Source organism: Peromyscus maniculatus, chromosome 14, assembly GCF_049852395.1.
Source record: "Peromyscus maniculatus bairdii isolate BWxNUB_F1_BW_parent chromosome 14, HU_Pman_BW_mat_3.1, whole genome shotgun sequence".
NCBI classification, from domain to species: Eukaryota; Metazoa; Chordata; class Mammalia; order Rodentia; family Cricetidae; genus Peromyscus; species Peromyscus maniculatus.
The window spans coordinates 46,430,065-46,443,552 of NC_134865.1; the positions used below are offsets into that span (position 1 = coordinate 46,430,065).

At 43.1% G+C, this 13,488-nt stretch overlaps 1 protein-coding gene across 3 annotated transcripts in view; it reads left to right on the forward strand.

The window, feature by feature from the left end:
• Nucleotides 1-13,488, forward strand: part of Syt16 (synaptotagmin 16) — a 274,838-nt gene that overhangs the window by 242,370 nt on the left and 18,980 nt on the right. For all 3 annotated transcript variants that reach the window (XM_015986341.3, XM_076550880.1, XM_076550881.1), the window contains 2 exons: nucleotides 5,644-5,897; nucleotides 11,171-11,611. In XM_015986341.3, coding sequence (XP_015841827.1) covers nucleotides 5,644-5,897; nucleotides 11,171-11,611 — 695 coding nt within the window. The remainder of the gene's footprint in view (nucleotides 1-5,643; nucleotides 5,898-11,170; nucleotides 11,612-13,488) is intronic.

Consider the following 13,488-nt stretch of genomic DNA (forward strand, 5'->3'; position numbering starts at 1 on the left):
ACTCTCAATGAGCAGTGACACCCCCCTTCCACCAGCAGCCATCATCTGTAGTCGCTCCTTAACTAGGAATGGAGCCTCCCAGGCCCCTTCCCTATCCATGCCACAATGCTGACTGGCTCGATCTTGTTCAGGTCTTGTGCAGGTCACCTCTGATGCTGTGAGTGCCTGAGTACAATGGCCAGAAGACAGCATTTTACAGCACTCTTCCCCATTACGTTCTTTCTGACTCCTCCTTTGCAGTGTTTCATTAACCTTCCCCTGTACTTATCTTCCTCCCTCTTCCATAAAGAGCCCCTCTTCCCCATCTCCCCTATCAGATCATCATGTGTATCCTGCCATTCCCCTTTACCTTCTTCACACCTTCTTCTGTATTTACCTGCCTTCCGTGCCCACAGCCCCCTCTTTACCCATTTTCCTGATAGATCACTTGTGCTCTGCTATTCCCATCTCTATTGCTATCCCACACCCCATATCCTGTCAATGGTCCCATTTTTCTTTCCTGGTTTCTGTAGTTACTATTATACAATAGTATATAGTGTATATCATACTACTGCTCACATCTCAAGATTTGGAGCTAGGAGCCTCCAATAGAAGAGAACATACAGTGTTTGTCTTTCTGGGTCTAGGTTATCTCATTCAATAGTATCTTTTCTAGTTCCATCCATTTACCTGCAAAGTTCAAATTTTCTTTTTTTCTTGTAATGGAAGGCTTGAGTTCCAGGCAGAGTATGAGCCATAGCATAATTGTTGACTTGTTGGGGCTGGCTTTTTTTTTTTTTATTTATTTTTTGGTTTGTTTCAAGCAATAACCTTGAAGCTAATTAGGAATAGCTGCTCCTTATCAGCATATCTAACTGCAGCCCTTGGGCTACATGTGGCTCAGGAGAGCTATAAATGTGGCCCAAATGCAAAATAATTAACTTATTTAAGACATTGAGACTTAAAAGTATTCATACTGCTATTGTGGACTTTTTGAGTGTGAACTTTTTAGATGCTAACAATGTCAAAAGGTTGGGTATACTCACTGAGATGTTTTATAAAAGTTAGATATCATCTTCATATCATTAAAAACAACCCATAGTCCCAGTCAGTGTCTGTAGCCAGTTCTGTTTGGAGTGATATACCAACCAGAGAAATAGGACTAGGAACACACACACACACACACACACACACACACACACACACAGAGTGCATACATACATATGTGTGTAGATTTCAAGAGATTCATTGCAAACACTTAGCTGATCTGATCATGCTGGGTAGATACAGAAGTCTCCAGCTCTGCCCTCCCTGGAGCAGGCTGTGAGGGAGTCAATGCAAGCTCTCAACTATGAGCTGGGACTTCCATTCTTAGATGCAATTTCTTCTTCTCCAGGGTAGCCTCAGTTCTCTTCCAGTCTTTCAATGAACCGATTGTGAACCTCAATCACACCTGCAAAGCAGGGACACATCAATTCCTGTTAGAACTTGAATAATTGGCATCCATAACCCAGCTAAGATATCACGCAGGTGGACCACTGTGGATAGTGAGTGGTAATCTTTATATATGGCTAGATACAGAACATGGAGGACAGTAATTGGGTAATAGAGTTTTCCATTAAAGTAGCTCATAAACTAAACAACTTGAATACTTTATCTGATCACATAAATATATTTGATGTGACATAATTATGTCATGTAATTTCTAAGAAGCCAGGGTCTATTTCTCTATTGTCTATTCTCTGACAATAGGGTGTTACCTTTGCACATGTGTTTAAGGTGGTGTGACCCTCTGTCATTTAAAGGCAAGGGGACCTTTCTCTCATATAGAAAGTGATCTACCACTCCCTTTCCTTCTTGTTGCTACTTGACATGTAGCCCAGGCTTGATTTTCTCATTCATCCTTTGCTTGTCTGTCATGGAAAAATGCTTTGGTACATTAATATAGTTCTATTTTTTTCAGTTATGAATAACGTTTCAAGGCTTAATGTAGCTGTTGAAAGTCCCACATTACTGATCTAGGTATTATCGCCATAGGAGTTAAAGTCATGAGACAATTTTATGGGGATAATTTCTTGGCAAAGTTAGATTTTGTGCCGAAGTCCTGCTGGGTACTGCACACATTGATAGATGGCCCACTGTTTAATAGGACATCTCACTGTTCATGTATGTGAGGAATGGGTGTGCTAATTAGAGACTTAGGAGAAAATCCTGCTTTATTGTTGGAGGTTTTTGCATGAGGAGTTTCCCCTCATTCTGTCGTTTTCTGTGGCATTTAAAAAAGTGTTTTTGCCAAATATCTGAAAGTATGAATGTAACATTTTTTTTTTTGGTATCCTGTGAAAGTGTTTCCAAGGAGCCTGGACTGAATATTTAAGAATAACACAACAGAAAGAGGATTTTTTTTTCAATGACTGGTGTGGTTTTGAAAAATTATAAATCCAGAGTCCAAAGTTGTGCCAATCTGGTCTGTATGGATAGTATTTAAAAAATACACATGAGAATGAATATATATGTATATTCTCATGTGCATGTGTGTGTATACATGCGTGTACATATGTGTGAACATGTGTGTGGAGGTTCAAGGCTGATGTTCAGAGTCTTCCTGATCATTCTCTACTTTAGTCATGGAGACAGGGTCTCACAGTCAAACTCAGAGTTTGCTAGTAAGCCTAGTCTAGCCAGTCGACTTGTTCTGGGAATCCATCATCTCTGCCACCTGGACACTGGAATCACAGATGCGCCATCATGCCCATCTAACATTTATGTGGGTTCTGGGCATCCAGACTCTAGTACTTTTGATTGCATGACAAACACTTTACCCCTGAGCCATTTATAAGCCCCGCGTTTTATATACGTATATGTATGTATATATATATATATATATATATATGTGTGTATATATATAGCTTGAATCAGTGTATCAGTCCTATATACCCTAGTTAGTTACTGTCACCAAGATCTCACATCACTTCCCACCTGACTGCTCCAAGGATGTCATTACATGACTACTCGGCAAAGTTATTCAAGAAGTTTAGTGGAAATGTAGCAGCACATACAGACTATGTGTGTTTATGTCTTCTTGGAGCATGTGCGATAGCCAAAGTTTCTAGACTCATTGAGGAACTGCTAGGTCACATAAGAGCTGAACTAGGGATATCTCTTTACCTGTCTTAGATAGGGTTTCTATCATTGCAGCAAAACACCATGACAAAAAAAGCAAGTTGGGGAGGAAAGGGTTTATTTGGCTTACACTTCCACATTGCTGTTCATCACCAAATGAAGTCAGGGCAGGAACTCAAACAGGGCAGGATCATGGAGGCAGGAGCTGATGCAGAGGCTGTGGAGGGGTGCTGCTTACTGGCTTGCTTCCCATGATTTGCTCAGCCTGCATTATTGTAGAACCCAGGATCATGAGCCCATGGATGGCACCACCCACCATGGGCTGGGTCCTCCCCAATTAATCACTAATTGAGAAAATGCCTGACAGCTAGATATCATGGAGGCATTTCCTCAACTGGGGCTCCTTCCTCTCTGATGACTCTAGCTTGTGTCAAGTTAACACAAAACCAGTCAGTACACTGCCCCACTCACTCATGTCTATACCTCTCGTTTTCTTTCATCCCAGTTTGGGTCCCCAGTCAGGGCTGCAGCTGTTGCTTGGGAGAAACCTGTCAGGTTCACTTTGTCTGCTGACACTGAGGGGAATGAATGGGGTGAATAGGATTGTGGGAGGTATGGAGGAGGAGAGGAAAGATGAGAAGAAGGATTGGGGGCAAAAAGAGAGGGAGAATAAGAAAGAAAACTACCAAGGTTTTTAAATGGGTACTGACATTGGACCTAGGTCCCTGTACTTACAAAGCAAGTGTTTTACCAACTCAGACATCCCAAGCCTTGGTTTAATACTTCTTACTTCCTAATAATATGAATATAAAGAATGGATATGTATGTTAAAAGGTTAAAACAAATCCAGTGGAGTTGATAACCTAGAGGTGGTTCTAGAAACCAAACAAGGAGTGTGGAGAGCATGTGGTCTCCTCACTCTGTGCTCCTCTGTCTTCTACAGTTACCAGGTCACTCTCTGCTCAAAAGGCTTCAGAGGGGAGAAAGGGGAGAGAGAAAAAGGTTGAGCCTGAAGGAGTCAGGGATAGTTCAAGAATTGATGGTCTCTGAGGGGGCAAGACAGAGAGGAGAGGAGAGAAACACCCAGAGAGATCAGAAGTGGATGATGAGATGGGATGCGGTGGAAACGGGTTTAATGGGTTGGAAGAATCAAGATCGGGCCAGGCAGGTGAGAATCTAATATTTATGGGGAAAGCCTGCTGCTGTCTGTCTGATAGAAATTATTTTACATCTCCAATGACCTACTGATGGCTTCTTAAAAATGTTTTTGTGTAAGAAAGTAAGTGTTCAGAAAATATGAACATTTTCCAGGTTCACCATATTGTTCAGATTCAGAACTTCTGTGGCTCAAATACAGAAGCTTTCACTTTTATCAAGATTTCAAGTTTTTTTTTTTTTTTTTTTAAGATATTTTCCCCTGTAGCCCAGGCTGGCCTTAAGCCCATGATTCTCCTGCCTCAGTCACCTCAGTTACTGTCATTACAGGTGATCTTTACTACCATATCAAGTTCCCATTGAAGCCTTTTGAGCAGAGAATAATGTGGTAAATGCAGAAGACAGAGGAGGAGCTGGGAGTGAGGAGACCATGTGTTTTGCATGTCACTTTATTTGCTTTCTAGAACCATCTCTAAAGTCTTGAGCTTATCAGCTCTAAAGCATTTATTTTAATCTTTTAACACAAATATCCATTTTTGGGTTTTTTTTTCAAGACAGGGTTTCTTTGTGTAGCCCTGGCTGTCCTGAAACTTGCTCTGTAGACCAGGCTGGCCTCGAACTTAGAGGTCCACCTACCTCTGCTTTCTGAGTGTTGGGATTAAAGGTGTTCACCACCACCACCACCACCACCACCACCACCACCACCACAACCACAACCACTACCATCTGGCACAAATATCCATTCTTTATACTCATATTATTAAGAAGTAAGAAGTATTAAACCAGGGCTGGGGGATATCTGAGTTCATAAAGAACTTGCTTTGTAAGAACAGGGACCTGTGTGCAATTCCCAGTTCCCACATCAAAAAAGTGTAGTGTGATCATGTGTGCTTGTAATCCTAGGAATGGGTCAGCCGGTATAGCTGAATTGGTGATCTCTTGGCCAATGAGAGACCTTGTCTTAAAATAAGGTGGATTGCGTTTCTAAGAGTGACACCTGATGTTATCCTTCCATTTCCACATGCAGGCTCACATGTATGCATATCCACCAGTATACACAAAAAAACATAACACACACCCACACATATGCATGTCCACCAGTATACACAAATAGACATACACACATATGCATGTCCACCAGTATGCAGAAACAGACATACACACATGCGTAAGATATTAAGCCTACTTTTGTCTCATATAATAAACTAGTAGTCTGAGTATAGGGACAGAGTTTGTCCATCATGTGGGTGGCATTGTCTTTGCAGATGTTATTGTCATAAGTTTCGTTACCGTGGTCTTGACTATTGTGGCTACAGCTGTGCAATTTCTCTAGCTCAAAAGGTATGAAAATATATTTGAAATAGTTTTTTTTTCTTGCAAATTTAGATTTGGATGGAACCAGCCAACTCAGTTATTCTGGGGTTCTGTCTTATGAAGATCACGCCCTCTCTACCCTGTCGCAGTCTCCCTGTGAGAGCAGAGACACCAGGCACCATGGCCCCTGTCATCAAGAGACTGGCATGGTCCAAAGCCTCAGTCATCCTTGCGCAGATGGCATCCGAGAGACAGAGACAGCTTCGACTAACCGGGGTTTTGAAGATGCCTACGCCACTCCCAGCTCCTCTATGTGGAGTGCAGAGGCAAGCTGTTTTCTTTCTTTCCTTTGGTCTTGGCAAGTTGTTTTCTATTCTTTGTTTTAGTCCCATGCATTCTTTCATTTCCTTCCCTCTTCCGCACTGGATGTCTCCTGAAAGGAGTATTGCCTGGTCTTAAAAAAACCTTCCATTTGAACCAATTTTTTTGTCTAGACGACCAAAGCCTCTGTGAATAGCCATGAAAGAATCACAAATACATCCTTTCAAACTGGAAGCAGCAGCAGAATGTGGTGGGAAGATGGAGAAAGGTTATCAGGGGCAGGCCCTTCACAGGGTTATTCTCATACCAAGGGCCTTTTAGACCTTGGGAGAGCCTGATTGCTTTCCGTCAAGGAAAAGTGGATTCTATTTTATTTCACCCCAACTCTTTAGCTATGATTGCTGAAAATTAAAATTATTGGAGAATTTAACTAAAGTGACATGTTCATCAAAATGAAAGTACACATGGAATTATGGTGAGTGTCTTGTGGTGTTAGATTTGAATCAAGATGAAGGTCTGGGAGGTGGCGCTGATACTCTGGCCATTGATGTTGCTTTTTGGAATAAACATTTGATGGAAGATGCAGCGTATGAATCTGTCTTCCAATTAAAGCTTGTCTGTCACATGTCAGAGGTAGAGTGAGTGGTGACAATGATGGCAGCCATGACGGAGAGGGACACCAGCTACTACAGTCCAGGGTTTCACAAACATTGTTTTATCTCATAAGCGTTTCTGATTGTTCGTGAGCTCCACCCATTCTATAATGATTCCTCGTTACTAAGATGTGTTAACTAGTGGTGTCTAATGTCTAATTTGAAATCAATTTAGATGAAAGTACTCATAAACATTCAATAGTCAACGATCATAGGACTTCAGTACAACATGTGGAGCTGGAAGTATAGAATGAGTTGAACACTTCAACCAGAGAAAATAAGTGGGGTGAATGTCTTTAGAAGGACTCAGAGGTCACACTGGATAAGTGCTTAAAGAAATGCCTAATAAAACTGTAAAAAAATCATGTTCCAAAGTCTTGCTGTTTTCAAGTTAGTGGAGAGACGTAGGGTGTGTGTAAGAATGCCTGTGTGCATGCATTTGCATGCATATTCTGGTGCCTCTATGATGCTGTTTCTGTTGAGAACCAGAAATGGAAACTCAGATACCTGGTTTATAGTTTGTTAAAGTCAATTCTTACCACACTGGTACTCAAAGCTACTAACTTTCATCAGTTTTGTTAAAAAGAAAAAAAAAAAAGACAGAAGCAAAATACAAGTCTGCTTTCCCATGATGTCACTGCTCTTAGTCAAATCAAATCCCACACAATATTTAAAAATATTCCCTTTGTCTCCCTCCCTGCAAAAACAAAGCAGAACTATTTACCTGCCTGTCGATAACTCTGTCTCCTTGATAATTGTGCCATTAGGTTTGGGCTTGCCTTCTCCATGTAACCTCCCATTTCCCTGCCTCCTGGTGCTTTAATAGATGACTTATGCTGAGGGTACTGAATGTTCTCAGGCTCCAAAAATACCCAGACAGCTCCGTGTGCGCCATTCAACCTCCTATCTATTTTGAGACAAAAACTGTAATTTGGTGCTCCTACTGTAGAACTTGAGATCTAGCTCAGGCAGTTCCCGTAACTGGCTGCTCTGCAGGCGTAGCTTGCCTCTTAAGCATTGATTTATTTGTCTTTTAGCTGTGTTAAGAACCTTGGCTTCCCTGGTGTATCTGGCATCCAGAACGTATTGTGGATCCATTTACTTTGGGCCACAAGATGACATCAACACTCTCTTACTAAAACAGGAAGGCTTTCGGTTTGACAGAAAATCTTTAAACTTAGGGGGGTTTTGACAGTTTGATGCAAGCATTTCCACCTTAAAGGGGAAAATCAGGACAGGGGAAGCTCAAGGAATCATTTATTTTGTCTCAGAAGGAAAGCGCTCATGCGGTGCGACTACCTGCTATGATCATGGGCTTTCCAGTTTCCTCTCAGCTGGCAAAGACCATTGACTTTCTCCTGCAGATCTAGGGCTTGGTAGGGAAAACAATGGGAAGGTGGCTGGAAATTTCAAACACACGGAGAGCCAGGTGTCCCACTTTTCATCTCTGCTTTCCACTGATTAATTGGTTGGCCTTGAGAAGTTAATTAAAATCTGCCAAATGGGGATAAGAAGGAAGAGAGTTTTACCTTGCAGGAAGGTCAAACAGATTAGCAGTATTAACAGTACCCATACAAGGAGCTCCTTTGGTGGCCTGGTGATAGGTAATGTGTGTTGAAATAATTAATTGCTATGAAAATACAAACCCTCACAAATCTCTGTCTCAAATCAACCCAGGTAGAGCCTGCGAAGCCCAGTTTTCATGAGCAACAGCTGGGATTGGCCCATTGGGAGCCCAGCTGCTGCCCAGAGCTGTGCTTTGCCCACAGTTCTTAGAACACTTGTAGTAGGGCTCTGCCCAGGGCTCCTCAGAAGCCTGCAGGTGCAGCGAGCATGATGGATGTACAGGGAGATCCTTATTATCCGCGTATTTTTACCTTGGCATTGAACTAGATGATGAAGCTAGCGACTCCTACCTAGTACTAAGAGGAGAGACCTGAGAGGGCATGATTTTATAGGACTGCTGTCCAACTTCCATTTCGATTGCCTTCCGTCTTCATCCCACATGCCTAATACACACAGAAGCATCTACGATGAAAGGTTTGGCAGAAAGAAGTAGGTCATGTGGCTTAACACAAGGTTTGGGATTTAGACTATTCAATATTAGGTAAGATATGCTCTCAGGTTGCTGGGAGTGAGAATCTTGAATGATCCTGGCCTGGCATGTGACCCTGGAATTTGAAGGGTGTTAGTTACATAGCCAATTTTAGCTTTAGTTTCCTTTCTGATGAAATCAAGATATTAAAATACTAGCTCATTAGGCAGATGTAAGTATTAGAAAGCATGGTGTTTCCTAGTTGGGTTCCCCAGTAAGACAAAGCTGAAGGTGAAGGCTTTTGTTCCCTACCTTGCTATTGAGCACATTCTCAGTGGATGAGGAAATGAGGAAGGGAAGAAGACAGGTTATGGATGAGAATGTGCCATTGAGTTGGCCACCACCCAGTAAGACCAATTGCTTTATCCTGTGGGACATACTCAAAGAAATTATAACCTGCTCCCAGGTCATCCTGCCAACAGAAGAAAGTTTATTGCATGGGGTATTAACAATGGCACATTCCGACCTTTCTAAACATGATGGGAAGCAGAATACTTTCTAAGCTGTGGTACCAGTGGACCAATGATGAGAGCTGAGCATTATATTTTATGAGCAGGAGGTAAGAGCTTACTGGGTTGTACCAGGCTGCAGCTTCTTAGCGCCAAGGCAGGTTGTGTCTGTAGAGAAAAATGCAACAAAGTTTGAGGCCAAGGGGAAACTGAAGTGTGCAAGAGCTGCCTTTTATAGTCTATAACAGACTTGATATGGTACCTGACATTAGGAATAACTTAAAAGATGCTAGCTATTATTATTCACATCTAGGCAAGCCATGCAGATGATCAAGAGTAGGCTAAAATAGATGGGAGTTTTAAGGAGAGACAGGAGCTTAAGAAAAGATTCTGCCTTGGTTTTTCAGTTTTCCTAACTCCTTGGAGACTTGCTTCTAATATTATATATACACTAGTCAGTTGTATTCAGAAGTCTCTATAGCAACAACTGCTATCACTTGAAACTAAGTGCCTCTGAATAGAAATGCTCATGCATGATTGCATGCACAGGGAAAGGATAGAAGAAGCTTCCCTTATTTTACAAGAAAGCTGAATTCTCTTGGCAGGCTAATTTGAATCTTAAAAGGGAAAGGCATTTATTAGATGTCTCCGATATGTCAAGTGCACAGCATCCCTATGTGGTGGGTATCATCCTTATTTTACTATTAAGGAAAAAATAATGGAAAGTATTAGGTAATTTGCCCAGTGTTGTAGATCTTGTAAGTAGCAGACCTGGCTTCTCAAGAACATTTGATTCTACAGCACCATGTATTTCCCTATGACTGTGTGGGAAAGTTTCATTGATGAATGCCATTATTGAAGTATTCTATTGTAATTTTTGAAGCAATCTCTGAATTAGCAATATCTCGAGTTCAAGTCCATACATAAAGAACTGATTTCCATCAAGGATAGGTTCACTATGATACCCTTTTAGTTATAGGTAACACTCAGGCCCTCAGTGAAAAATTAAAATATGTATTGACATAATTAATAATTTGTTGGTGTGGCAGTCATTACAGTAAATGGTGTTCAGTTTAGTTTTCCCAGTAAGGCCATCAAATCTGAGTAGCTGCAAGTCAATTGATATCCAAGGGTGACATTCCATAAAGAGAGAGGCATGCTTGAAAACAGGTAGCTCCACACCAGTGTGGGGAATAGATATGGAGTCTGGTCTGAAGAAGGATTTTCATCTTTAATGCGACCTCACAACCCTACTCTCTTAAGTAGGCACATACTACTGCACACTTTTCAGTTTGGCAGGGCCCAACAAGACTAGCCAGTGGTAGAATTATGATTTTAACTCGGGATTTCTGGCTCAGGTAGTGCTTTCTGCTCACTGGCTGTGGTGAATGATCTCTTTAGCCTTTACTTTGAATGACCTCCTTAGCCTGGGCTTGCTGTGGCCAACATCCCTGGCAGACATCTCAGAAATACAGTCTCTGGCCCCAGCCCTTGACTTAATGAGAATCCTTGAATGACTCAGCTGGCCATTAGGGGAAAGCTCAGCTGTTAGTCTTTTCTCTCCGGAAATTGGAAAACACACTGAAAGATCAGTTGCGGGGAGGCCCCATCTTGCCCCCATTGAGATTTTTGCCTATGGGAAGGTTCTAATTTGCAGACAGCAGTTCCAGGCTTAGCAGTTACTCCTGGGGACTCAAAAGTTGCCTGTTGGCATTTACATAGTTGATTGTTGACTTAATTGGAGATTTCATGTCTCAGCTGGTGTCGACCATCGTGGGCACTTGTACTTTTTGTGAGGCAGTACACGTCAGTGAAACTTGAAAGATGTAAGTGCTTTATTTATTCATTTAAAAAACTTTCTCAAAACACTTACCCTGTGCCAGGCACTGTGTCCTCCAAGAAGTCACAGTTTGATGAAGAGGGCTTAGCCCTCAGACCTTTCCTAACACAGAAGAAGGCCGTGTGTTGGCCATCAGAAAGCTTGGGAGCCAAGGAAGCAGCGGGGGGCAGTGACCTGCCAAGGTGCTATAAGTCACCATCATTTCCTGTCCTCATTTCCCACCCCCCTCTGTTTGTAACAGGAGCAGGATGGGACCAGTCTGCAGGTGCCGCCCAGGCTCTTGGAGCCCATCTCAAAATGCGGTCACCTAGATATCATCTTTGAATATAGAGCTATAGCCCAGAAGCTCACCGTGACCATTGTGAGAGCCCAGGGACTTCCAGATAAGGACCGGAGTGGTGTCAACTCCTGGCAAGTTCATGTCGTACTCCTGCCCAGTAAGAAACAGAGGGGCAAGACGAACATCCAGAGAGGGCCCAATCCTGTCTTCAAGGAGAAGGTCACCTTTGCCAAGCTGGAGCCCAGGGACGTGGCTGCCTGTGCTGTCCGATTCCGCCTGTATGCTGCCCGGAAGATGACCCGAGAGAGGATGATGGGAGAGAAGCTGTTCTGTCTCAGCCACTTGCACCCAGAAGGGGAAATGAAAGTGACTCTGGTTCTGGAGCCAAGAAGTAACATAAGCGTGAGTACATTAAATGGTGCTGCTAATGATGCGATGTGTTCAAAGACCTGGGACTGTCAGCCCTTGATTTACAGCATTCAGCTTGTGGATTCATAGACGTTAATTTGATTTTCCATTTGGCTCTCATCATTAATAGGCCACGATTTGCACTTCATGGACAGCGGGTCTTTATTTGCACTTCATAGACAGTGGGTCTTTCAAGCCTGTCATCCTGATAACTTGATGGATATATTTTCCCACCCATTTTAGGAAATGACAGTGGCGACATGATACAGGCCATGGTAAGACCTGGAGAGGCTTTTGACTTAGTGGGTAAGCATTCCCGCTCCTCCCCTCTCTGGGATGCATTGTGAGGATTCTCAGACATGGTACTTTTTGTTGTTGTTTTCTTGAAATGAGAGTCTTACTACGTAGCCCAGGCTGGCTTCAAGCTCATTCTGTAACTCAGGATGCTCTCCAACTCATGATTCTCTTGCCTCGTCTTCCCAAGTGCCAGAATTACAGGTGTGAGTTACTGAACTTCTGAGGCAAGGCTCTTAACAAGCGTTCAGAAGCATCCCACAACAGTAACCCTGAGTGCCGGGCACTTCCGAGGCCTTCCATTTTTGTGACTGGTCTCCCACCATGTATCTTACTCCTAGGGGTTCAATAGCCTGGAGGTCTAAGAGGTGGACAGCCCCACCTCTGCTGCTGCTGGTTATCTGTCATGCAGTGTGAAGAGCTCCTTTTACAAAACTGTATAGAAAGATCAGGCAGCTGTGGTTAGTCAGCCAATCAGTCATTCATTCGGAGATGATTCCTGGCATGTGCTGCACAAGCCAAGTAGCAACAGAAGCATGCAGACAGCTCTTATTCCAAAGTCTCCTGGAGGAGGGTGTTGACAGGCAGGCCTTGGTAAACAAAGCTCGAGAGGCTGCAGCTTGCTTTGGATGACCAGGAGAGGGTTTTTTGAGATGGTGGGGAAAAAAAAACAAAACCAGAAAGGAACAAACACCCCCATATAGTTCAAACAATTGAGGGAACAAGACTGGTGACATGTGTGGGTGGATCCTCAAGACTAAGGTGGAGGTGGGCACACACAGGCATTGTGGTGGAAAAAAGTAGCGTTCCGGGAAGGTCCATCCGTCTGAAGTTCTAATTCCGCCTGGACATCTTTAGACTGGAGATCCTAATTTTTGCCTCTCTAAATCTCCGCCACCTGCTGTCTTCTGAGACCTGCCTGCTGGCAAGCTCATCTTTCCCGTCGCTAGCTCCAAAACTGCAGCGCTCACCCATGACCTCTCTTTTCCAGCTGAAAGCTGTGTGTTCTCTTTAGATGTAAGCAGAACCTGGCTCTCTGGTGGGCTAGTGGAATAGTCCCCTGCTGGTGGCCTCTAAGCCTCTGCTGTTTTCTGACACAAGGGTTAGAATGAGCTCAAGAAAGCACAAGCCAGATCATGTCTCATGTCTACGCAAATCCTTCCTTTACTTAAAATCATGAAACCATAGAGGACAGAATTCAGAGAGGAGTCAAAAAGAGACCCTGCACTGTGAAGCACAGAAGTGAGTATGGCCACATCCATACTCATCAGTGCCAGGCCCTGGGCTCTGTGCTGGGGCACAGGCTGATGGGGAGAAGGAGCCAATGTGAAGGAATTTTGAAGGAAGAAAATAACTCATTTATCATCTACTGTTGAGCATGATTATATGCCAGATATGCTTGTATGCAGGAGGGACTGAGTAATGGGCACAGCTTTAAGAACCTGATAGGGGTAGGTAAACAGTACGATGAAAAGCACCACATCAGAGGCTTCTATAGAAATACAAGAATGAATGGCCTTCCTCCCAAGGATGCAAAGGTTTGATTGGTGCGTTTCTAACTTCTGGGCACCAAAGCC